A 27,510-nucleotide genomic window follows, 5' to 3' on the forward strand; every position below is an offset into this window, starting at 1 on the left:
GTTGCAAGATTAAAATAAGTGTGATATTTTCTGAAAAGACACGATTATTTGTTGACAGTTAAGTACACATTTCAGCAATAAATATTATAAAAATAAACAAGCACTAAATCAACTCTGTCTTGTAAAGCATGTGTAAATAAGACACATAATATATTATGCATTGTATTTGATTTCTAAATCAAACATAGTATCAACAACCACATTTTACCTTATTTTTCTAATATAAAATCGTTTAAAGTCAATTTATTAGTCAGCAGTATATTTAAATACCTTACTCATGGTTATAAATATTTTTATAACGTAGTCAAATTTATATTGATTTTAATTTATAAAATAATTATAAAAGGTAAAATATTGTAAGCCCTAAGGTATTATTGTATTGTGCATAGTATATACATATTACTTTTGTTTATACGTACAGAAGTTATACTATAATAATACGTTACTACTTGTTACAACATATATAAAAATTATTTAAATTATAAAGTAGGTTGAAATGAACATGATAGTCATAATAATTAAAACTAAGGCAGATGACTTATAGCCAACAGAATATGCATTACAAATATGCAGTTCAAAACTAATATTTTTGAATAAAAATAAGAATTTGTTTGTATCTTATTATTTTAATGTCTTTATGTTAAATACAATTTAAAAACACGGTACATGTACAATTGTTAAAAGCATAGAGATTACTGAAATATGAATATGTCTGATGTCGGCGCCCAACATCTCCATGGCCTTTATAGCCTTAACTGGAAAATAAAATTAAAATACAATCAAATGGGATTTATTAAATAAGATAGCTATTCAACTATCTAGGTTCTTCCTTTTACGGTGCTTAAAGTGAATTTGTTTGAGTGTCAATGGGAGGATCAAATTTTAATTTACACCAATCTGTTATTGTCCAATATCGTGTGCCTAAAAACAATAATAAAAAATAATTTTACATTTTGTGCCTTTTATTTTTTTATTATTAAATCTAATTATATTTAAATAAATAATTTTTATAAAACATTTAGAAATGTATTACGATTTTGGCGTGTTTACAGGGCTATTATTTAGTAGGATGACTAAGCCCGATCCTACCCAATTTTTATTTGACTGCTTAGTTTATTTTTTATCAAAAATAAAAATGTTAATATTAATCTTATCAATATTTATTATTGAATCTTATTATCATACCCACACTCTATGAGATATAAAAAATCTTCCCTAATAGCTATAAACACACTTACACACTACAGAAAAAAAAGGATCTATCCTATTATTTTGTGCTAGACACGTCACTGTAAGTTTTATAAGCATTTTAGATAAAGCAAATGTATATCCATCAGTTGATACTGCTCTAACTATCGCATTAACTCGAACAGCTTCTACTTGTTCAGTAGAAAGAACTTTTAGTACACTGCCTAGAGCAGGGGTCACCAACCAGTCGATCTTTCTAGGAATATAGGTCGATGATCGATTGAAATAAAAAAAAATTTTACCATTATCGGTCAATTGCGATATAAAAATTGGATAATGTAGAATATTTTTTGAAGCATAGAGCATTTTTTGTTTGCTCATCAAACAAATTTCTTCTTAAATAATGAACTAAATTCACCTGGATGTCGATCACCGGGGACTTAAAATTTAAAATGTAGCTCACTTGTTTGAAAAGGTTGGCAACCCCTGACGTACAGTAAAATTTGGAAAAGAAATACTATTGTTGCTTTAATATTTTACCATTACAATACCCTAACAATATATTATTGAGTAATAGTGGTGGAAATAAGGTCAAATAAAATCGGTGATAAGTTTGGTTTTAGAATCAAATAGGTACAATACATGATATTATGTGTACCTTATTTACATATGTCTCACAACTCACAAGACAGAGATGATTTAGTGACTATTTTTTTTTTATATTATCTATGGTTAAATTGTGTACTTAATAATCAATAAATAACCGCATTTTTTCAGAAAATAATCATACCTATTCTAATTTTGTAACGAAAAATAGTTGCTTGTTCTTTGTAATAACCTAAACATTCTAAAAAATAAGAATGGTATCTCATAACATTAACAGCGATAAGTATTATAAGCTACAGTGATTCCAGCAATGAAGGTAATAACAAAAAGCTGTTGTACAATGTTGCATTACACAGTACACACTACATATTATATCGTTTAGATCTCGATAATTATTGTGAACGTAATAAGAAGTTATATTCTTAATTTTTGCTTATTTTGAAATAATCAGGTAAACAAAATTAATTTGTTTATGACACAAATTTAAATGTTATTCCAGATTCACCAGAATCAGCAACTACTACAAATTCTGCATCAGACTTGTTGGATAAAATTCGAGGTAAATAATTAATTATAACTTAAAAAATTAGAAATAATTTTAGAGACCTTTTTTGAGCTCATTGTGATCAATTATGTTGTTATAATGAAGTATGAAAAATAAAGAATTGGGTGTATCTAATTTTTAGATAACAATTAATGAATTCAAATTTAAAAATTGGATTTACTTAATAAATGGCTTTAGTGGGCATACAAATAATTGTGGTTAATCATTGTTTGAAATGTTAATTCTCAATGTAATATTTTAGATGACCATTTTACAAATATCTTCCAATCTTTTTCTTTTGACACTATTACTAATCGTTTGCCTATGTAGTATACTTTCCTCATTATGTGCGTGATTATGTAATAATGTCTCATCAATCAATATAATATTACTTTTACATTTAAAAAAACTTACAAGATCTTTGTACGCAGCGACATCGTTCAACATCGTTTGATTAGAGATTTATGGAATGAAAATTTAAATCTGTCGGTAACGTACACGCGTTTTCCTTTTTCATTGAACATAACATTAAATTTTTTCATTTTAAACAGAAAACATAGATACAGCCAGATTAGAATGTCAAGTGATATTAGTATAATATAATATAACGTTTAACATGTGGAATAGGAATACTGCTATTGAGTGAAAATTGGCAATATATTTATATATATATAGGTTAATTTTATTGGTTTTAAAAATACCATATATTAATATCCTTTTAAGTTAACTTAAGTACAGTTTTTATACTCAGACCCAACTAGTGGTTTTTCTTTATCATACATTTTATCTGGGGCCCAACTCGGATATGCCCAATTAAAGTACCAAAATATTTTAATTTTTACAATTCTTTGTTTTAGATATGCAAAAAAGTTACTTCAACTATCATAATGATATTATTTTTAGATTGAAAGAAAGTACGTATTCTCGTGAAAAATAATTAAGTTTTATTCAGTTAAATAATAAAATAACGATACTATATTAAATTTTATCATTAATTATAGAAAAGACTGTTGTGTTGTTTTAGATTCTGAACGGAGTGATTAATGTATTGATTTTACAATGATGTGTGTTGTTTTTTTTTTGTATCTGTCATCACGTTTTAGAATAGAAATAGTGCTTTGATTATTGACTTCTAGCACCGTTTTGAAAATGAAAGTGAATCTAGTTAGTACTTGGGGGGGGAAGTAAAAATTTCCAATAGTTTAGTCAAAAGTGTCAGGAAAAACCCTAAAAAATAACGGAAATACGGAAATTTTTACGCATAACCACTTTTCGACAAAATCGATTTTTTGATTTTTTTGTAACTCAAAAACAAATCATTGTAAATACTTGAAATTTCACCTAATGTTTTTATTAGCGTTATCTATTTACGATTAAATTAAAATATTTTGACTTTTTTTGTCAAAAATGTCAAAAACAGATGTCAAAAATACTTTTTGAATAGACTATAATGAATCTTGATTGCTCTATTTTTTACTACGAGTATTTACTGAATTTCTCTAAAATGTATTATTTTAATAATTTAATACTTATTTTCTCGAAAGAGCCCACAAAGAGCATTCACAACTGAATTTATAGTGTTTTATTAAATATATAAATATAAAAAATCCTAACGAATAGCTGCAGAGTTTTATAAAGAAATTATGTAATTTAAATTGAATTAGATGTAAGTATGTAACAATGAAAAATATAGGGCATAAAATGTAATATTATTTTATACTATAATTTTTAGGCACACGATATTGGACTTTAACAAATTGGTGCGAAAACAAATTTAATCCACCTAATGAGAACTTAAAAACTACACCAAACACTGTGAGAGAAATCCTACAGAACCCAGATAATTGAATTATCACCTTATTATTTAATTAAAACCCTTTAATTATATTTTAAAATATTTAATAATAAAAGGAAAATGAAGTATTCGCTTCTAATGTCGTAGTAAGAATTTCAAGTATAAATTGTTATTCGAAATTATATATTATATTAAAATAATAATCATCATATATTTAATTGTTACAACTTATGAAATGTATTAATTTGTTATAATATTTTTATATTAATTTATTCCTACAGAGATCAGTGTTTTAACTTATTTTTTTTATAACTGTTCCATTATTTTTTATTCTTAATGTCTAATAGTACTTTATTGTACATGATGGTTGGTATATTTATTTTATAAATGTCATCAATTTAAAAATTAAGATTTTTTTTATAATGTAAAATATTGAATAAATTTTATTGGATCAATTTTTACTTGTTTTTTTAGAATAATTTTTAATGTGTTATTTTATGGGAGATGGTAAACTGCGACAAAACCGATAAAATACATTATACAAACTGCGACAATTTGTTATATATATATATAATATACATAGAATATTTAGAATATAGATACTATGTACATAACTGATACGATAACAAATATACGTTAATCATTTAATTATAATATATGTTATGATATAGCTATAGATTATGTATTAGTAATGATTTTTCTTGTAGAGTAATATTTTCGTTATTTAAAACCACTTTGGCTCTGGCGCTCTGCATGTTTTTTTTTTGAGAAAATTAATGTTGAATAATTGCTTATTTTGGAGTTATATTTAAATTTAAATTTAAAATTGTTTAACACCAATAATATTGCATTAAAACTTAAAAATAAATTTGGATTTTCCTTACAAATTTGTCTCCAACATAACATATTAATTAAATGATATATGTGCATAATAACACATATGTATATATGGTGCATAAATGTTATCGTATCGGTATGTACATAATATCTATATATATTATATATGTATATATAAAGTAAATTCACTGTTTGTACCTATAATGTTAATTTTTTTTTGTCGCAGTTTACATACAGCCTATTTTATATTTTGTTAATAACGATTAATAATATTGAAATAAATTATTATTTGATTAAATTAATTCTTGATGCACTACTCTAGTTTTTCTTATGCTAAAAGATAACATAAAAAAATATAAATTTCACGATTTATTATTTTTAAAGGACTTTCTGTGAAATAGATAAGTTTTCTTTTGAGTTGGTTTGAAAATAGTTTTTTTAAATTAATTTATTTTTCATGGTTTTAATGGTCAATATAATATTTTAAAATGTCTGTTTAAGATTTGTTTGGAGTTAAAACTGTCATTGATATATATATAATAGGTATATGTATATATTAATAACATTGTGTGTGTGTAAAAATAACATATTAATATTGATATTAAATAATATAAATTAATTTAATGTAATTTAAGTATATAGTAATTGTTAGCAAATAATGAGTTTTTTCATCATTTGAAACGCTTTTTTTATACTGTGTTAACGAATAAAATCAAAATAATATATTACATTAGAGTAGGTACGAATATAATTTCTATATAAGGATTTATTAATGTCTATGGTTAGGTATATTGTTTCAAAATAAAAATGAAAATTATTTAACATAAAACTATACGACTTAAGATTTTAAAATGTAACAAATATTTTGACTTTTAACATGCAATACTTGTATTTAAAATATAAATTATTAAAGATATTTAGATATCCATTGACCATTATTCCAAAAGATATTACAATACAAGACACAAGTAACAAGTAAGTATACCATAAACATTAATAATCAATTGTTTTTCGTAAAGCATTTCGTTATTAATTAGCAGTTTATTTATAATCTATTCTGTTGTATACTATTAGCAGCAAATGCAATCAATTATTTATAAACTTTATTTTTTATTTTTTTTATTGAGGTTAAAAATGTTATATCTAAACTATAATGTATAAGTATAATATTTGTATTACGTATTTGAATTTATTGACAACAAAATAGTTGTATAACAATATAATATGATAAAATAGTATTATAGGTATTGTATCAGTGGCGTAGCCAGGAGGAGGGCTGAGGGGGCCCCGAAATATCAAGAAAATTTAAAAATTATTTTAATTTTAATGGTCTATGAAAATTGCTACAAAAATCTTAAATTGTACTTTACAAAAATTGATCAGCCCTCCCCGAAAAAAAATCCTGGCTACGCCACTAGTATTTTTGTACTAAGCATTTAACTATTTAAGTATAATATTTATATATAATACACATGCAATTAGGACAACAGATAATATGATATTACTACTTGATACAACACATAAATATTATTGGAATTATAAATTAGGTTAAAAAATACATTTATGTAATAACATTCATACCTAATTAATTCTTAGTCAGTATATTATGTTTTAGTTATTAAGTTTTGAAAACTAGGTTGAGCTATTATATATTATTTCACTATATAGGTAAAATTTAGTAATATATAACCATATAGGATTAATGACAATTTTTAAGTAATACTTATATATTTTAATGAATATATCAATATAATTTTTTCTTTTAATCAATAGACATTACTCGGTATTGTATATATTATTACAGAAAGTAGGTTACAAAAGCCGATTCTAAAGACAACCACTAATACTATACCCTATTTTTAAAAGAATATTTTTTTTAGACAATGAATGTTATAAGTTATTGACTATGAAGTACCGTGAAGATAATATTATGTTAGTAATCAAATCAAAAATTTAAAAAAAGGGTTGCATTCTATTGAATCGATCTATTAACACTGCAAAATATTCTATATTTTAAACAACTGAACGAAAAAATAAATTTGTTTTACCGTTGATACTACATCAGTTTGATCAAATATCAACATGTCTTCCGGCTATCGAGTATCAACTCTGCCGTACTTTTTTATTTATTTATTCCGCCGGTTATCAATCCGCTGAATATTTGTAAATTATTTATTTTAATAATAAAAAAATGTAAAATGATTACATTAATATAAAATTTATTTGCAGGAATAAAATATATGGACTGCAAATATTGTGCGGAATCGATAAAACCCCAAAGCCGCATTCTCTAGTGTACGCAAATTATTAGGAGTATACGAACAATACCCTTTCAAACAAGGCAATATACCTGATGATTTTAATTCCTGAATATCTATACCGTTTCAGAAAATAAAAATGACAATCCATTATTTGAAAAACAAACGTCTCCAACAGCATCGGTAGGCTTATTTATTTTTCACTTGACGTAAATATAATTTTCACACGGTAAAGTGTAAGAAATAAGAATCCATATTTTGAATATTTATTCTAATTTCGTCGTTATTTGAAAAAGACGTGGTTGAATATGGAGTAAATAGTAAATAATTGATATTTAATTAAATTTGTGTTATTTTACAATCATCGACATAGCTTGCTGTCACATCTAAATATGCGTCATCCATAATTATACTTGCAGAAAACGAAGAAAGTCTGAATTATTTTTCGTTAACTTTATTTCGTTTTTTTTTTGGTTTAGACATAGATGTTGACTTCTCAATAGTAGTCACTATACTGGCGAATTTTTTTATTGTAGCTCTATTTATATTTATACTAAAACAGCATTGCCAATAGTACCGTATCAGTTTGTAAACAAATCGTAATTGGTTCACCACGTTGATTTATCAATCGATCTTTATGATCTTTTAGTACTATATTAACCTTACTTATAGAAGTAGTATTAAGACCATGAAAAACTATAAATGTCTAGATACCTCCACGATTTTTACCCCGCAGCAACAGTTGGATAAAATGCATGTATAGTCTGGCTCGGCGATCCGTTACTAATAAGCCAGTTATTAAGTTACACTTCTATTTTTATACAATTTATTTTCATTATATTGACTGTATTTTCAAATTCATGAGTGGCATTATTAGTGTATACGACATTTCTAAAACCTAACAATGATGCTATACTATCTTGAAAAGTCAATGTCATGGGGGGTGCCCGATATCGAACACTTAAATGTATTATACTGTTCGATTTTAATTCAAACCATCTGACAAAGTCCGACATCATTTTTTGTATAACAAGCTCTAATTTAACCAACTCATAAGAACCCGTAGGTAAAATAACGATATTATTTCCCGAAAAGCTATACTATTACACCCAGGTTCTATGTTCGAAATTAAATTATTTGTCTGCATGCTCAAAAAGCGTATTTGCGCCGTATATTTAACTTCCAGAGGCTGGAAAATGTCGCATGATAATTTAGTAAGTTATACTTTAAACTTAACGGTTATTATTATCTCCGTTTAACTTTTCACCTACAAATAATCATTAATAAATAAAATAAGAATAAATTTAAGTAATTTTCTTCTCTTGTTAAAAACCTTTTTAATATATCCGTTCTTAAATGCCGTGAAATATAAATACAAATATGATTATTACCTATAATATAAGAATTAGTACAATAATTAGTTTTTCAAGTTTTTTGGGAAAGTACATTATATTAAATATACATATAACTATATAATTTAACGTTTGATGGTGAATATTCTTAATTTAATACAAATTTCTTCATATTATTACGTGTAAGGTATTATGTATTCATGTTTCGAATGTAAAGTATGCGTAAAACATAAATAACAATAACATAGGCTACTGTAAGAGTAAATTAATATACAGGTTTAACAAATTTAGAAATCTTATTACTTGTTACAACTAATTAAATTATAATTATTATTTTAATATAATAAATAAATAATTTCAAAGTTATGATTTATACTTGAAATTCTTACTACGATATTAGAAGTGAATTCCTCGATTTTCTTTTAATATTTTAGATTTTAAAGTACAAATAAAGGTATTGATTTAATAAGATGACAATTAAATTATCTGGGTACTGTAGGATTTCTCACACGGTGCTTGGTGTATTTTTTAAATCTTCATTAGGAGGATCAAATTTGTTTTTGCACCATTGTACTGAAGTCAAATATCGTGTGCCTAAAAACAATAAAATACAACATGATTACATTTTATGCCCTCTATTTTTTCATTATTATACATCTAATTGAATTTAAACAAATAATTTTTTTTAAATATTTAGCAATTTATTAGGAATATTGGTATTAATGCATTTAATAAAACACTATACATATTGTTATGGACCAGCAATCGACATCAGAACCTAGGAAAACCACGCATTCACAGAAATCAGTATAATAACAACCTAAACCCGCTTGAAATATATACGGAGTGATCGTGTAATTCAGGATGATACAAACGCCAATAATGTGGGCCAATCACAGACTACCATAAGGACAGAATATTTATGTACTAATAGTGTTTCATTCTTTCAAATTGTCAACAAGTAACAAATGAAAAAAACGACGATCGAATACAGATGACTACTCTGACAGCTGCCAACGCAGTTCGAATCGATGCTCCAGAAGTCCAGAACAAGCTCACCGTAATCGCCCAGCACCGACGCTGTCTGGCGTGAATACGAACCGTTGTACGTGAACGCCGGCTGAACTCGCAGCTGAGCACCAGTGCTCGGGCTGTAACCTCAGGTACTAGCGAAAGTCAGTCGGTTTCTACAACTCGGTGACGGTAGTTCAACCACCTGTTAGCGAGCGCCATCGCTTATTCCACCGGCTCGCCGGTCTGCAAGAGCCGTCAAGTCAAGACATGGCATAAGTCTACGAACATTGGCGACGACTCGGTCACTTATTTAAGTACCGTCCAGTTCGTCTTCACAAGCCTTACCGACGTCGAGCAACCCAGCCCAACCCACCGATGAGCAGTGAGGATCACTCAGCAACACCGACAACCACCGATCACCAGTATCCCGGTCAGCCAATTAAAACGGTCCTTTTACCTTTACAAGAGGTATAAGCTAGCGGTCATTTTGTACGGTCCATTGTTAAAACTGCATATCGCGGACACTTTGTACTATTTATATATATAAAGTATATTAGTATAATATATTAATGTCTATAATTATATAGAATAAGTATATAATATAATAATGTAAAAACAAAATATAAGATAAAAAGTAAATTGCAAACGTTTTGAAATATAGTACCTATATTAACTACAAGTCGAAATAATCAGTATTTTTAATCAAAAAATATTATTATTAATCAATTCCACAAGAATACTTACTTCCTTTCAATCTAAGTAAAATGCCTGTATGATAGTCGTAGTAACTTTTTTGAATCACTATAACAGAATTGTACAAATTAAAATATTTTGGTACTTTAATTAGTGTAACTATACTGCTGCCGAATTTATTTTTTTGTATTATTATTATTTAAAAATAATATATAATAATAGTTATACACCATAAAATAAAGATTACAAGGTGGGTATTTATAAAATTTATCTTTGATTTCAGTGAATATCGTATTTTTTTAAACACAGTGCTAAATTCAACTATATAATACAAATTATATCAATCCTATTTAGATTTCTGTAAACTTTTAGTATCATAGAGTTTATGTAAATAATTGCTGTCTCCGGGTAATAAATTATGGCATAACAAAATAAAAATGCACTGAATTTTACGACTACGCCTTATATTTTATGTAATATAAATTGATTATAAGATTATTTATGAATTGTAACACAACTAATATGATCAATAGACCTCAATTATATAACTATTAAAATATCACTCGAGTTCTTTTAAAACATCATAATCCACAAATATTTTTTTTCTAAATTATAGATCATATTTTGTATAATTTTCAATTTTATACTCTAGAAAATAATATATTTAAATTGTACCTGAATGGTTTTTTATAATCTTCAATAAATTGTCTAAAATAATAATAAAATAAGTAAATAAGTTATTTAAGTACTTAAAACTATACTATATATTAAACTCTTATGTTAATTAGTATTCTAAAAATTATGTGTGAAATAATTTCAGGAAAATTAGTGTTAATTTATATGCATGTGCAATGTGTATTGTGTATTATACTTTAGATTTGACTTTATTAATACCTTTATCTTTTATATATTCAGCACCTAATAAATAAAATAAAAATAAATAAGCATTACTTTACAGTTTCAAAGAGACTGTTTATAAAATATGCGAAAAAACATATCACAAAGTATTAACACTATAAACCCCATAAAATGATTAAAACAAAATAAATTCGAAAATGTCAATAACAATAAAAATAATTTAATCATTTCCTCGATTATTATCTAGAAAAATAAAAATTAAAGTCATTCATTGGAATTTGCATAATTTGTGTGCAGCTGAACCGATTTAGTTCATTCTTTTATATCCGTATAACTGAAACAGTCTGATTAATGTTTATATGAAAAAAAAATTGGAAAAATCGGGAAAAACTGAAAGTAAATTTTTGCGTGGACTAATGATAATAATATGCATAGACTAGTTGATATCATAAATTTATATATTATAATTGGAACAGTACAATTTTGTAAGAAAACAGCAAGTTATTTAAATATTTTTGTTTAAATTTAATTTAGCTATTCAACTATTATCATTTCAATAAATCTCTTTTATAAAACGCCAGGTTTAACTCTTCTTTTAAACTCTACCCGGCCATCAACTCATAAACTGATAAAGGCATTTACAATTTACAGTAATATTTTTAACTACCTATCATACTAAATAGTAAATACTAAAATTCATATTAATACTAAATTATATTCATTCGCCAGATTAAACGGGTATGGATACTTCCTTAAAAATACCTACTATTATTCTAACTATATTTTGTATATGACTTCTTCTCACTCGCATACATGCACGCATAGTTTCATAAAGTCATAACTTTCTCATCGCGATCTATGGTATTATATTTCTATGCTATATTCTACAATATCTGAGCTATATTAATTATGTATAAATTAAACCTATATAATATTAATTAATCAATTTAAATTATATACTATAATAATTGTCTTACGATGATTATATGTTTTAATCATATTAGTGTATGCATCACCATCTAAAAAATACAAACTATTTTTTCTAGATATATAATTGACTTATGTCTTATATAATTACATAAGAAATTTTATTTACATAAAAATAGGAAATTTTTATCATAAATAATAATAAATAAAGTATTATACTCACTATAAAAATCATTTGATTGTAATAATTCTGTATACAAATTTATAAATTTACAATTTTGATGTTGTACACAAGGGCAATTAATTGTTATACTAATGGGAATAAACTAATAAATAACAATTTTAATAATAAAAATGTATGTATTACTGTATTAGGTGGTACTTTTATTATAAATTGTATTTATAAAATATTTAAAGTAACTTATTCCTTTATCTTACTTGCACAATCTAAACACATAAAACAATTGTAAATTAAATTTTAATTTTCTGATAAATTGTATTGTACTATTTTAATTAAACCCATATCTACATTATCATGAAATCAAATTCTTTTATATTTTTTTAAACATTACGTAAAGGTTTATGATAGATGCTTATATTGTGTATTTCGGTAACTTGATTTAAAAGAAATTCGGATTTGGTGTTATTTGCTCAATGAAAAATCATTCTTAGATTGGCAAACCATCAACAGTGGTTTAGATAAGTTTTTCTTTTCTAAGATAAAATGTAGAAACTCAAAAGCTGAGTTACAGAACTAGCTAGTTATCATTCATCACAGTTAAGATTTGGCCCTGGCTGATTCGAAACTAATGGGGTAAGCTTTAATGGCTTTAGAAGAATTGCAAATACTGAAATATTAAAAATAAATATTGTAAATTAACAAATATCGTTTGGTATTAGCATTGATTATAATCAATAGTATTAGTCTCGGTGCTATAAAGATAGTTGGTATAAAACAAATGGAATTGAGGTTGTATGGAATTTGATTTAAATCAAATCCACATAAATTAAATATAAGGGAACATTGTAATGATTTTATAGTAATAAAGTGATATTTTACGATCTTATTAGTAAGTATAATGTAAATGCCAGCGAGTTGTTGTGTGTTCATACAATTTTAATTTATTCTTCAATTGTTAACCGGACAAATTTAAATTAAATATAAATATGTTTGAAATAATTAATTATTATAAATTATAGATAAAATATGTATAATAATATAATAATTATCGTATGATTAAGAGCTTACTTTCATTTTCTGCGAATGTAGGTATAAACATAATTAATTAATTAATTTTATAAATCATAACCAATTACAACTTACAATATCTACTAGCTTATATACAATATATAATTTGATACATATAACTTAAATTAAATAACAAATATATACAATTATTTAATTTATAAAATGTTGAAAATATTCTATTTTGTAGTGTATAGTAATATATCAGTTAATTCACTAGGACGTACTATTCCATTCAATAATGAAAAAAAAAATGTTTTATTGTAATAAAAATATGTATACATAATAAAAAAGCGTAATATATAAAATTAGTCGACTTACCAATATTTTTTTCTGTAAATGTATGAAAATTAAAAATAAAATAAAAATAAAATCGAAGAAAAATATATGATTTTTTGATGTGGTTTAAAATTATTATTCAATTTGTTTATTTATGTTTGTCTGTGAGTTATATATCTTAGAGACTTAATTCAAAATATAATATAATAATGCGTAAAAGTTCACATAACCTTACGTATTACGACTATCGCATTGCTTCTTGAAACAGTTTAAACGATATCACACTACTCAAAAGAAAAGAAATACGTTTTTGTTTTTTTTTTATTACCAGAAATTTGGCCATGCTATTAACTTAAGTTATCATTGCTCTAAGCTTTAATATCTGATCATTTTTTGGTAAAACTACCGACATACTAATATAAACGTCGAAATATAAGGATAAACTACTGATAATACAATTTTTGATTGTACATCTATCCCAATTCATAGTTAAGTATTGGCTATTAGATAACAGCTGTAGTAAAGACTGAAGAAATAAATATAAATTATAACTGGATAAAAAACGTATATCGTTACCTCTGTAAAACAAAGCTAAATGAATGCAATAAAATAGTTAATGATTATAAATTAATACAAGTTTTATAATTTTCGAATAACGGTTAAATTTAATTGCAGATATACATTGTAATTTTATTTATTAAAGTTGTGTTTATATAATGTTAAAAAAATGTGATATAATTAGTGTGATGTATATTATTATAAGCTATAATAATATAAATACAATGACACATTGATAACAAATATAAATTAAGAGTATGTATTCAAAAGTTATTAGTTATAAATATTACAATTAGAAAATTATACTAGAGAAAATTGATCTCCCATCGCCCATAGTTAAGTTTAACGATGTATTAATTTTCACATTCTTTTTTTTTTTTAGTTTCTGACTATCAAGGTTGGAAGCTTGTCGATAAAATAAGTACCCGTTACATTAAGACCTCAAAACACAATTAACATAGGGCTTCGACATTACTAAAAAAAAAGCATTCAATACTATAAAATTGGAAGTCGGCTTTCCTTTTTGTAACTTAAAAGATACCGATTTTCTACGAAAAAATCTATAGTATTTTCGATTAGGTAGAGAAATATTGGAGGGAAACTGTATTAAAGCTGAAAATACTATAATCTGTATCAGATAAATACACGGATGGTTGATTTCAGCGTACGAAATCAACAATTAGCGTGGCTAACACGTACGTTGAATAACGTGTTCTCGGGAGCAAAACTTAACTGTTATAATAATCACGTAGCCTACGTCTTGTTAAGATTAAAATAGTAAAGCATTTTTCAGCCAATCAGAATTTCGTAAAAATTTATTTATGAATGCTAAAATATATATTGCCACCTGAGGACTGAGGTAACTCTTAATAGAGACAGATTATATGATATTTTAGTAAATAATATGACGTGATGAAAAAAATACAATGGTTCTATTATTATGGAGTAAAAAACATGTGCAAGTACTTGACAATCTTCTGACTAGTATTCTTATTCACCGAATACAGATCATTTTGAGAATTTTCAACTCAAAAATCGTAAAAAGGTTATTTTAAAATCACAATTTAAATAACATGTACTATAGCATCAAATTTTTCTGATGTAGTCTCAATGGTCTGTTGGCTGATCAGAGTTACTAGCACTATGTTATACCTGCTCTCACCAAAACACATGCACCAAGTAGAGATCACTATCCGAAACAATGAGTAGATTAAGGATTTCTACTAGTACTGTTGTTACCTCAGTATAGTAATAAAAATAAAAATAATTAATACTCAGTTCGGTTAGCCACGCTTGACATAAAGAAGAAACATTGAAATATCTGATACATCTGACTTCTGTAAGTGAAATACCACAAGGACGACAGATTAAGATGGGTCATAAATTTATGATAGATACAAGGTGGCCAAAACCTGGTACATGGTACATATTTTCAACACTAGGAAAGTCATAGTGAGAGACGACGTTAGATTTTCAAGTCTTATATAAAGGTCTACGAAGATCTACGAAGAATGTATTTGTCAAATACTAGCTGATATATTTTTTTCTTTGTAAAGTTCAACAATAATTAACATAAATTTTATTTTTATTTTTTAAATAAATTTGTACAATTCCTGAAAATGAATAGTTAGTTAAAGATAAATTACTGTAATTTAAAATATTATAATAATATTACCGTTCAATCCACAAGGTCCAGAACATTTAAAACCACTAATGGTACTTAAATCTATAAATGTAAATATAATATTTAAATAAATAAAAATATTTAGATAATTTTGCAAATTTGCTGTTATGTGTATTTAAACTAAAACAAAATAACGATATCGATTAATGAGAAATCGTTATTTTACGCGTAAATATCCAATCTCATCAACATTTTAACTTCAAAACTTCAAAGGTTCATAAAAAAAAAAACATTATTTACGTTTAACTTTTTTTTTAATTCTAATTATAACAACTCCGTAAAATTTCACCGAAAGACTTGTTAACACCACTACGCACTGACATTGAAATTTGTATATTGTGTGTTTATTTGTGCGGTAGGTGTGTATGTGTTTGTATTTATACAAACAATGAACAAATAGAAAACTATGATAAAAAAAAAAATAACGGTAACTTAAAAATGTAATGCAATAATAACTATAATAAAACAATAATAAATAAATTATGGCCATTATGTTGGCCAAACAAGTAAAGTGTATAATAATATAATAATTAAAAAAAACAATTGCCTATTTGGAATAACCATTATCTATGTCATATAGGTACTGTAGAATAATTTACACGCAAAACAAGAAGAAATAAAACAGGCTATTGCATTATTAGAATCGGTGATTTGTACACACTTCAAAGAAAATTCAACACGAAAAAACGTAACAACTCACACATATCACAAAAAAATATGAAAAAATTTAGATTAATATCGAGCGAGTTATTTTCGTATAAGTTCCTATACATCTAATCTATTCACGTGTCATCATTCCATAGTATGTAGGTATATCAGAATTTGTCAAATTTTATACGTGGTAATATTATGTTTTAAGTAAATCTTATGTTATTTTGCACGAAATATTTATCGTATCAGATTATATATTTATTGTTTATTTCAGATTTATAAACTTTGAAAATTTTATATTTAACGTTAATACTATTACTTGCCGAGTTTATTACAATACTCTAATGGAGTATGTAGAAAATCTACAAATAAATTAAAATGAAAAATGTTATTTTTTTGGGTTATATATTACAAAAACATATTATAATTTTACGAACATCTCTAAATAATACAATTACTAGAATTAATACAACAATACGAACAATGAATTGTAAAAAAACTATAAAAAATTATAAAACAATTACAATATTGAAGAATTATACTTACCACAATTATCACATCCATTTTTTTTTAGTACATCGTAGAATTCATTTACAATTTCTAAAAAGGATAAATATTATTGATATTTTAATTACTTTTATACGCTTACTATTATTATTTCTTGGTTGCAAAAAAATATCATATCTCTAATATTATAAAATATTTATTAGAACTGACTAATCGGTCTAATATATAATTTGTACTATACAAATTAAATTGTTATATAAATACGATAATTTTCCACACCAGATAGTTGTAGGTCAGGAAAGATATATAAACATCTTACTCAAAAGTATAAAAAAAATTTAAAACACCGTATAGTTTAGTTTTTGCCCAATTTCGAATAAATTAAATTGAGTATTATTAATAGCAATTGCGTAAACATATGTTATCTGATCACATTTTTAAACACTTAGTGATGGTGAATAACATCATTTATAATATAGATAATTAGATACATTGTAACTAAAATTTACCATTATCTTCAACCACCGATTCACATTAACCATTATAACTTATATTCGTTTTAATTTATTATATTTTTTCGTTATTATAGGTACACGTTTATATAAAACATCCTAAAGCACTTGGACCAAACCCACAAGACGTTAAAAACTTAATTTTATTCTTAAAAAAAAACAGAATTGTACAATGTAATTTAATGTAATCATGTAAATACTAAAATACTAACAATGTAACCAAAAAATTCTTGTACTAATGGCCTAGTTGTCGATGTATATTTTAGATCAATAATAAAAAAAAACATCCTAACTAATCATTCCATTTCCATTCTACATTTCTACGACATTACCTTAAAGATAACATTAATTTTTAGTCATCACTTTTTCCTAGATTAGCATACTTTTCTCAATAATAGGAGTAAATACAAAAATGTATAATGTGAAGGTATATTATCATTTGGCATTGATGTTGGCATTTCTCAAATTGATCAAGAAGAAAAAGCAAAAATATTTATTTGTTAACGTGTAACGTGTCGTAACTAGAATACGTAGTTCACGATAATAAATATAAAAACCTACCTTCGGCTTTTGGATTCCATATTTTCTTCTCGATCATATATGATTTTAACTCCTCATGATTTTCTATAATAGTTAATTTTTAAATTACAATCATCCGCACACTCGAAATGTCACATAAATCTTAAAATAGAAATAATTTTTAAAACGTATAAATTATTATAAATGTTTATACAATGACTATATCAAGTGACACTATTTATACATTTATAATTTAATAGACTGCACTTTACTTGTTTAAACAGTCTATGAAAATATGATATATCACTATATTATTATAGAGTATAGACATTATACAAAAAATAAAAATTGATTTTTTTTTTATTTAATTTAAATATTTACTAATAAATAACATAATGACTTTTAATAAAGTCTTTAATATTAAGTTCATTGTATGACTGTAAATTATTAATAAGAGACAAAAAACAATCGCTAAGCGCCCAAAATGTATTGAAATTAATAGTCACTGTCATAATTTTAATTTATAGATTATTATCTAAAAAACTCACTAAATTGCATAACATAACAGTAGTTTAAAAATCCAATTTCATCTAAAACATGATATATTACATATTAATTTATCCTTAAGTTGAACGTTGATTTGTGTAAAGCGTAAATTTAATATGAATTTATGAATTAAATTTAACTATTATAAAATAATTTAAATTAATACACAATTTCAACTGATAACTCGTAATTTTAACAAGTATGTCCACACAAATTGTTGTTGTTATAAACTTATAACTACTCACTCGAATAACCAGCATAATGTAGAGCATCTGTTGGTTAAATATCAAAATTATGAATAAAATATTGATCAAAAAAAAAATTAATTGGAAAAAAGAAATATGAACATTTAAATTAGATAAATCAGAATATATTAATCTTCAAAAGATTATTTTTTTAGAGAAAAAAGGTTGTTGAATAAAAGAAATGAGTTACAAATTAAGTATAGGTAGTTGAATTTCGTTACATGATAAACGAATTGGCATTATTCTTTAAAATGTAAATATCAAAAAGGTATGCCTAGTACGTAAAATCCAAAAGATAGTAATGTAAATGTTGTATAAATAAATTATCAAATATATTATCTACTAATATTATATTCTTTACCATTGCAAGCTAATAATAATAAAAAAAAATGCATTAAATAAATTTAATGTTTAATTGAACATAAATGAATGTCATTAAAAATACTTATAAATAAAAATTATTTTATAATAATATGTATTTCTATTCTTTTATATTGCTATAACGACAACTCATGAGAATACTTACACTGCATTTTTTAGCTTTTTAGTGCAGTAAGGCATTTTTATCGACATTAATTATAGAAATAAAACTTAGAAACATTTCAAATTTAAATAAAATATTATAAATAGCTCGAAAAGAGTTAAAAATGTACACTACTTATTATAGACAATGACAATACATGATCATTTGGTGAAAAATATATGTATTTATTTTTGAATAACAACAAAATATTAAATAAAGAGTATGTATCATCAACAAATATTGTATTTGTGGAGCTTAGAGTCTTTAAATTACTATTTCTAAAAAAAACACATCAATGTTTTCACCAAATCTGTTTGTATTAAAAATGACTCACCTTTAACAGTTGTTATTTCAGGATTATCTGTGAAATTGTTAAGTTTCCTTTAGAGTAGATTTGATAATAGTTATTTTTTTAATAAATTTTTCGGCCATTTTTCGCGGTTTCGATAATATTATAATTAAAATTCATTTTTTCTATTTAAGATTAATTTATGAATATTTTAACGTTACACTTTTTATTCGAAATACAATTAATCGTCTTTCGTTATCACAAATACACAAATCGTATTTTTATTACAGCAAGAACAAACAAATAAGCAGTACAATCAATATAGTGACTGTGATTTCACGCGTTTGTAGTCATTTGTATATAATATAGGTAGTGAAATGAAAAATAAGCGTAAATTAAATATCCTTACAATTAATTTTTAAATTCTTACAAAAACAAAATATAAAACAAACTTTAATGACAGATTTAAAAAAAAAATAAATAAATAATTTATTCATTCTTGTATAGTTTATTAATATTTATGTATAGTATTGGTACTTTAAGTATTCAAACATTTAAAATTGACCAAGGAGGATAATTTTTTACGCTCACTAATGCCTCATGCGCGTGTAAATGGAAAATTTTTACTTTTGCAAAAAGTAAAAAACTTTTATTGCCTTTAAATATTCTTTTATTAGTTAATAACTTTTCAAAAATGTCAACGCGTAATAATTTTGTAGATAAAAAAATTATAAAACATAAATCAATTTTGCATCGAGTTCCTTTTTTACGTGCATTTAGTAGAGATAGTCCAGTCAAATTAAACAAAAAATCGTCAACGTTTGGAACTAATTCCCCGAAAGCTGAAATTTGGTACATAAATAGTTCATCACTAATAATTACCTTACTAATACACAAACTAAAAATCTTGACACCAAACCCCTGTACGTAGTCCCCCTCTTTTCTTTCAGCATATTTTATTTCGTATATTATTATTAAAAAACTAAATGCTAATGCATATAATATTATGACATGTAGTTATAACAAAAAACAAATAAAAAATGATACCAAATCTGTTTGTATTAAAAATGACTCACCTTCAACAGTTTTTATTTCAGGATCATCTGTGAAATCGTTAAGTTTTCTTTAGAGTTGGTTTGAAAATAGTTTTTTTTTAATAAGTTTATCGGCTGTTTTTCGTGGTTTCGATGGTCAATGTCATATTTAAAATATCCGAATTATGTATATTTTAACATTACACTTTTTATTAACATATTTTCACTTAAACGCACAAAAATACTTGGCAAGGTTAGTTATAACTTTATAAGACAATTTTCATTTTGATAAATAACTTAATTATTTTGTCGTTTACCAGCTACAATTTCAAAACTTATTATTTTTAGAAAAATAACACAGAGAAAAGAAATTAACTAGATTAGTGTAGGACAATATTGTTATAAGTCGCCTACACGTTAGATTATCGTAAATTAGCGTCTAGCGATAACAAGTCAATGATACAGATCTCTATAGAACAATAATCGATATCATAATACACTATACAAATTCAATATACTACCGTTACGACTGTGGAACGTGTAAATTGTACGGTTTAGTTACCAGTTACGAGATTATTATTACGAGAACAAATATTCTTTTAATCCAAAATCACCTATATTCAAACAATTTGGATCAATATTGAAAAATATTTAAAATTCAGGTTACTTAAATCCTTAACAAATATTTTAAATTTTTTTGCTTTTTAATTTAAAAAGTGTTATAATTCATATTGTTCATTTATGAATTACAACAAAAAGATTCAAATTTATTTTATCAAAAAATGTTTTTGCTAATATTTTTGTTTTTTTCACATTTCCTTTAAATAAGCATTGAACATTTTTAATTTTCTCTACTAAAAATGATATTAATTTAATGCACTTAATTTTAATTTAAAATCATTGTTAGTGAATAAAGAGGTTTTTTTTAAATTTGAACTTCTTTTTTATATGGTAAATTAATAAAATGAATTACATTTTAATTTTATAATTTATAATATGTATGGCTACATAATATATTTATAATCTATAAAAATAAAATTTAATAAAATGTGCACTCCATGATTTCATATAATATAAAGTATGAAGTATAATATAACGCTATATTTTCTATGTTATGTTTTTTAGAAAAATCACAATATTTTAAATTTACAATATAAAGTTTATACATAACAATTTTTTTTTAACATTTTTATATAAAATAATTGTTATTACCTTTATATTTATTGGAATCACTGCATCTTATAATACTGATCACTGTTAATGTTATTAACGTTTGAGAAGATACCATTCTTATTTTTCAGTACGTTTAGATTATTACAAAGAACAACCAACTATTTTGAGTTGCAAGATTAAAATAAGTGATATTTTCTGAAAAGACACGATTATTTCTTGACAATTAAGTACACATTTCAGCAATAAACATTATAAAAATAAACAAGCACTAAATCAACTCTGTCTTGTAAGACATGTGTAAATAAGACACATAATATATTATGCATTGTATTTGATTTCTAAATCAAACATAGTATCAACAACCACATTTGACCTTATTTTTCTAATATAATTTCTTATATTTTTTTGATAAAACCGTATAAAGTCAATTTATTAGTCAACAGTTTATTTAAATACCTTACTCATAATTATAAATATTTGTTTATACGTACAGAAGTTTTAAATTTTATAATTTATGATCTGTATGGCTATACATATATTTAAAATCTATAAAAATAAAATTTGATAAAACGTACACTCCACGACTCTATACAATATACAGTATGAATATAATATCCATATTAGATTTGATTAATGTCTATTGTCTAATGATTATATTGTTTCAAAATGTAATTATCATTTACCATAAAAGTATAAGACCATTTAAAAAAAATATGATTTTAAAATTTAATAAATATATTGACTGATTATAATATGTAATTTTTGTATTTAAATAAATTATAATTCTATCTTTTCTATGTTATATTTTTAGCAAAATCACAATAAAATAATATTTTAAATACAGTTATTTATTGACGATTAAGTACACATTTCAACCATATAGAGACTGAATCAACTCTGTCATGTGAGCCACGCGTAAATAATAAGATACACATATCATTTATTGTATTTGATTCTAAAGTCAAACATATGATGGATCATATTTGACCTAATTTTTATTATTATTACTCAATATATTGTAGGCTGTGATAGATTATTCGCTTGAGACGCTCCTGTTTTCACTAGGTTTTACGAATTTTATATGCTGATAAACGCTTATACATAAATCTCGGGGTTTTCATGCCCATATATTTAAATTAATTCAACAGTTACTGATCATTTAAATCCTTATATATGTATTAAAAGAAGAAAAAGCCTTTTTTATGTTCCTATTTTGTGACGATAAATCACTATAGTTAGGTTAGCTGACAATGCTAGTAAAACTTTATAATAAATCATAGTTTTTATTCAGATAATTACAAAAAAAACTGACTATTGATGAAATTAAAATAATAAGTACTGACACTGAAACCAGATGAATGTAATTGAATGCCAAATGGATAAAACGTGAATAATTATTATGTCATCAATAATTATAATTTATTGTTCTTCAAAATATTTGTCTTATATTATGAGATCAAATTTTGCTATCAGGTTTTTAATAATCTACTAATGAAGAAAAAAATGAAATTTGTATGTAACGTATGAATAAGTAAATTTAGTAGGCATTTCACATTAATTTGTATATTTTAAAAAAAAGTTCTGTTATGAATGCATTAAATCGTATTTTTTAATGCATTCTTCTTGTTTTTCAGAGCATTTGGATCCGTCCCCTATTAATAACTAACAAAAATTATTTCGTACTTAGGCACACGCATTATATTCATTCTTATAAATTATATATTATATTATTATTTTGTATTTTTATTATTGTTATTTTATTATATTTATTAATTATTAATTCTATAAGTAGGTAGTTACTATATTTACTATATATTAGTATATTTATTAATATATTAAACACGTAGGTATATGAAATATGTTTAATTTCATATCCATCGGTAAGTACTAGGTATTGTTTTAAAACTTAAATCATAAATGACATAAATATATAGGTATATAAGTAATTATTTCTAAGGACTAAGCTAGACCATGGACGTAGCTAGAATTTCAATCAGAGGGGGGCAGTGGCATAGCCAATTTTAAAATTTATAAGGTGTAAGAAATATAGGTAATTTAGTTTAAAATGCAAGGTGAGGGCACTTGTTCCCCCCCCTGCCCCGCCCTCGCTACGCCCATGACTAAGACCAAGACCGTGATGTATAATGTCATATTCAACAAGTGGTACTGCAAAATCGGACACTAACACTCCGAGACATGCGCAACCGCGACCAGTTTTCTTCTGACAAGTGGGTCAACTTAAACTGATTTGAGTTAGTTCCCTATCACTTATCAGATTCCATCTTTCCTTTATCAATAGCCGGTGCCATAAAAAAATGATTGGCCGGTGCTCTGTTATCTGTTACTATATGTAATGTGTACTATTATCACAGAATATTCTGTGCCGTTATACCTAATCCACTTTTAATAGTATTATAATGTAACTTACGACTTATGTAACTACATCACATAATAAATATTTAAATATTAATTTGTCAATAATGCCAATCATTGTTTGAATATTTTCTTTTAACAGTTCATTTTCATTTATTTATTCGTCAAAATTTAGAAGTATTAATTCATAACTTCATTTTCGATATTCTATTAGTTATAACCATTACTTACTACTAAATACTAATACTACTTTACTTAGATACTACAACATTTCTTACCTATATGTGACTTATCTCATATCTGCCTATTAGTAATGTTGTAACATTGTGTTTTTGTTGAATGCTATCAACCACATACAACACCCTTAATATTTGTGTACTTGTCGATGCAAATAATATTAAATTATAATAATTAGATAGCTAATACAAATACATTTTAATCATTTTATACAAAATTGAACTACATAATAGAAATAATATACAGCTGAAATGTCTGCCAAGGTAAGATGTGCTTAACTTTTATTTTTATTTCAATATAAGTACATATTATTGTAGTATTAGATATTTTTTAAATCTAAGCTGATTTAGTTGATTACCACTTAATGTAATGTGCTATGTTACATTTTCTCCTTTAGGCTAAGTAATAGTAAAACAGATAGTATAAATATGTACCTATTAAACTTAACAATTTTTTTAACTATACAGCTAGAATTTGCTGTTAAAATGTCTTCCCCGTCATGTGCTGATAAAATACAAGATCAACTGAGCCAAAACGGTATTTCAAAATCTGACATTCATATATCTTATGAAGCCGGAACTGTTACTGTTACTACAGATCAGCCATCTTCTCTTATTTTGAATTCTATTGAAGAAACAGGAATTAAAGCAGTACTTAAAGGATATGGAAGTGCTACATGTAAGAATTATATTTTCAGTCTTTATTTTACATTCATTTAATACAACTTCAACTAATTTTTTTCAAGTTGACAGGAACTTAGGTGCTGCTGTTGCCATGTTAGGTGGATCAACTGGTTATAGTAAATCAGGTATAAATGGGGTTGTCCGGTTTGTTCAGATAAACAATGATGAATGTATAGTGGATGGTACTATTGATGGTTTGTCTCCAGGAAAACACGGCATCCATGTATATGAATGTGGGGATTTATCTAATGGATGTGACAGGTTTGAGTAATTAAAATAATTCATTATGATTCTTTTAATTTAACTCATTTATTTTTAGGATTGGAGATCATCTTAATTTGAAACAAACATCACATGGCAATCAAACTGATGACCCAAATTTTAGGGTATGATAAAAAAAAAATTTTTTTTTTTACTTTGCATTATTATAGAACTTAAGCTTTGCTTTAATGTTCTGCTTTGTCCTTTGGGGCTATAATGGGCACAATATAGGTATGACTGATTTTTAATGAGTTTACCCATACAAGAATTCTAACTATAATTGGTTGGTACTGTTTATCATTTATCATTATTTGTGTTCAGTTTGCTCATTTATACTTATATTACAGCACACAGGCGATTTAGGAAATGTCACTGCTAATGAAGATGGAAGGGCAATATTTTACTTTAAAGATAAATTAATAAATGTATCACATTTAATTGGTCGAGCAGTTGGTATCACAGAAAATGAAGATGATTGTGGTAGAACCAAAATCAATACATCAGATATTGATGGAAATAGCGGAAAAAAGTAAATTGATTAATTAAAAAACAAAACTTACATTATTTGAATAATTATTTTTAGAATAAATACTTGCTTGGGTTATAAATTTATGACTGTAATAAAATAAAAACCTACTCATTCGGTGATAGAGCATGAATTATTGTAAGCTGTAATCAAAATATTAAATATACTTAAGTATACCTTAACTGATACAGACAGAGGTTCTCATAATTTTCCTCCTTCAAAAAAAAAAAATGACTATTTTAAATAATATATTAACACTTATTAACTGATAATAATATATGCTTAAAATGTATATATATATTTAAAAAATTATAATTAAATATATTTTATTTACATATTAAATCAATTCTTATTGTTTTTTTTTTAGTAAATTTTTAGTAAATTTTTAGTAAAATCTTTAATTACATAATCATAAATTATTATTAATTTATAATTTTATGATTTGTTTATATTTTTTGATTATTAAAGGCAGAAGACGTATTATAGCTCTATAAAAATACAAAAAAAGTAAATAATTATGTATACAACCCTAGAATACTTTACTATACACTAATTTTATTTCCAAGTGGTTTAATTAAATAATAAATAGCATCTATTAATAAAAACAATATTAAATAATATAGCTAGGACAGTGGTTTTCAACCGGTGTGCCGTGAGCGCTATTGAAGTGTGCCGCGAAAATTCTATTAATGGTTTTATAAGTATGTATATATTGGTATATAATATATAAAATATGTCACATATTATATGGATTGGTATGCCGCAAAAATTTTGTAGGAGGTGAACTATGAAGTGTGCCACATGGTTAAAAAGGTTGAAAACTACTGATCTAGGTCAATAACTAGTATATACTCAAATCAATCTTTTATTATTTAAAAAAAAAATGTGCAAAAATATGTGTAAATATTAAAAATATATATAAAAAAAAAAAATACAAATTTGTCTATCCTTATATTAAGCATATTTGTTTCTACCAGGCATTTTACTTATAAGTTACGATTATTGTGTATGTCAAATTTACAAATGGTAGTAGTCCTCTGCCCTGATCATCAGTAATCATTTTCTATTTTAACAATTAAACTATCATTGTTTTATTTTTACAGAATTGCTTGTGGTATTATTGCTAGATCTTCCGGTTTATTTGAAAATAACAAAAAGATATGTGCTTGTGATGGTGTAACACTTTGGGAAGAAAGAGATGTACCATTAGCTGGGCCCGGTAGACAAAGAAAAATATAATGTTAGAATTATAGGTATACTTAATTTTAAAAAAATATGCATATTACAAAAATACAGGTGTTAGAATATTAAACCAAATAATTGTTATTTTTAATATTTTAGTAATAAGAAAAAGTGCAATACTTCTAAAGGTAATATGGTAATATGTATTCTTATAACTGTTTTGGTAATGGCTAAAATAATCACACTAGCGATAAAATATCCTTGTTCCAATTGTATTTTTGTGTTTATATTCTATACATGTTTTATCAATATGAATTATGAGGTAATAAAGTAATAAAGATTTTAGTGTAAATGTATTTTTTTTTTTGCATATAGACAAAAAAAAATAACAGAAATATAAAAAGTGCATG

The 27,510-nt window shown here is 24.9% G+C and overlaps 2 protein-coding genes across 2 annotated transcripts; one reads left to right on the plus strand and one right to left on the minus strand.

Moving 5' to 3' along the window:
- Positions 1-12,837: 12,837 nt before the first annotated feature.
- On the minus strand, positions 12,838-22,013 carry LOC132918962 (uncharacterized). Its single transcript, XM_060980317.1, has 9 exons — positions 21,878-22,013; positions 20,708-20,734; positions 19,677-19,703; positions 18,820-18,846; positions 18,577-18,618; positions 18,071-18,133; positions 17,037-17,090; positions 15,831-15,881; positions 12,838-12,920 (listed from the first exon to the last, which is right to left on the minus strand). The coding sequence occupies exons 1-9, from the start codon at positions 21,951-21,953 to the stop codon at positions 12,838-12,840; spliced, it is 450 nt and encodes a 149-aa protein (XP_060836300.1). The 5' UTR covers positions 21,954-22,013.
- A 2,221-nt stretch (positions 22,014-24,234) lies between these two features.
- On the plus strand, positions 24,235-27,452 carry LOC132921541 (copper chaperone for superoxide dismutase). Its single transcript, XM_060984611.1, has 6 exons — positions 24,235-24,711; positions 24,916-25,126; positions 25,194-25,392; positions 25,451-25,517; positions 25,740-25,921; positions 27,022-27,452. Exons 1-6 carry the CDS (start codon positions 24,700-24,702, stop codon positions 27,155-27,157), a joined length of 807 nt encoding a protein of 268 aa, XP_060840594.1. The 5' UTR covers positions 24,235-24,699; the 3' UTR covers positions 27,158-27,452.
- The last annotated feature ends 58 nt before the right edge of the window (positions 27,453-27,510 follow it).

The sequence above is a fragment of the Rhopalosiphum padi genome, chromosome 2 (assembly GCF_020882245.1).
Source record: "Rhopalosiphum padi isolate XX-2018 chromosome 2, ASM2088224v1, whole genome shotgun sequence".
Lineage (NCBI taxonomy): Eukaryota > Metazoa > Arthropoda > Insecta > Hemiptera > Aphididae > Rhopalosiphum > Rhopalosiphum padi.

Bases quoted from the DNA above. Each gene is read 5' to 3' on its own strand.
- LOC132918962 (XM_060980317.1), bottom strand. From the start codon at position 21,953: ATGGTATCTTCTCAAACGTTAATAACATTAACAGTGATCAGTATTATA. The intron at 18,847-19,676 runs GTGAGTCATTTT...TTTAACCAACAG, and splicing joins TGAAATAACAACTGTTAAAG to ATGCTCTACATTATGCTGGT. The intron at 18,134-18,576 runs GTGAGTTTTTTA...TAACTATTATAG, and splicing joins CTGTTATGTTATGCAATTTA to AAAATCATGAGGAGTTAAAA.
- LOC132921541 (XM_060984611.1), top strand. The intron at 25,518-25,739 runs GTATGATAAAAA...CTTATATTACAG, and splicing joins CTGATGACCCAAATTTTAGG to CACACAGGCGATTTAGGAAA. The intron at 25,922-27,021 runs GTAAATTGATTA...TTATTTTTACAG, and splicing joins GATGGAAATAGCGGAAAAAA to AATTGCTTGTGGTATTATTG.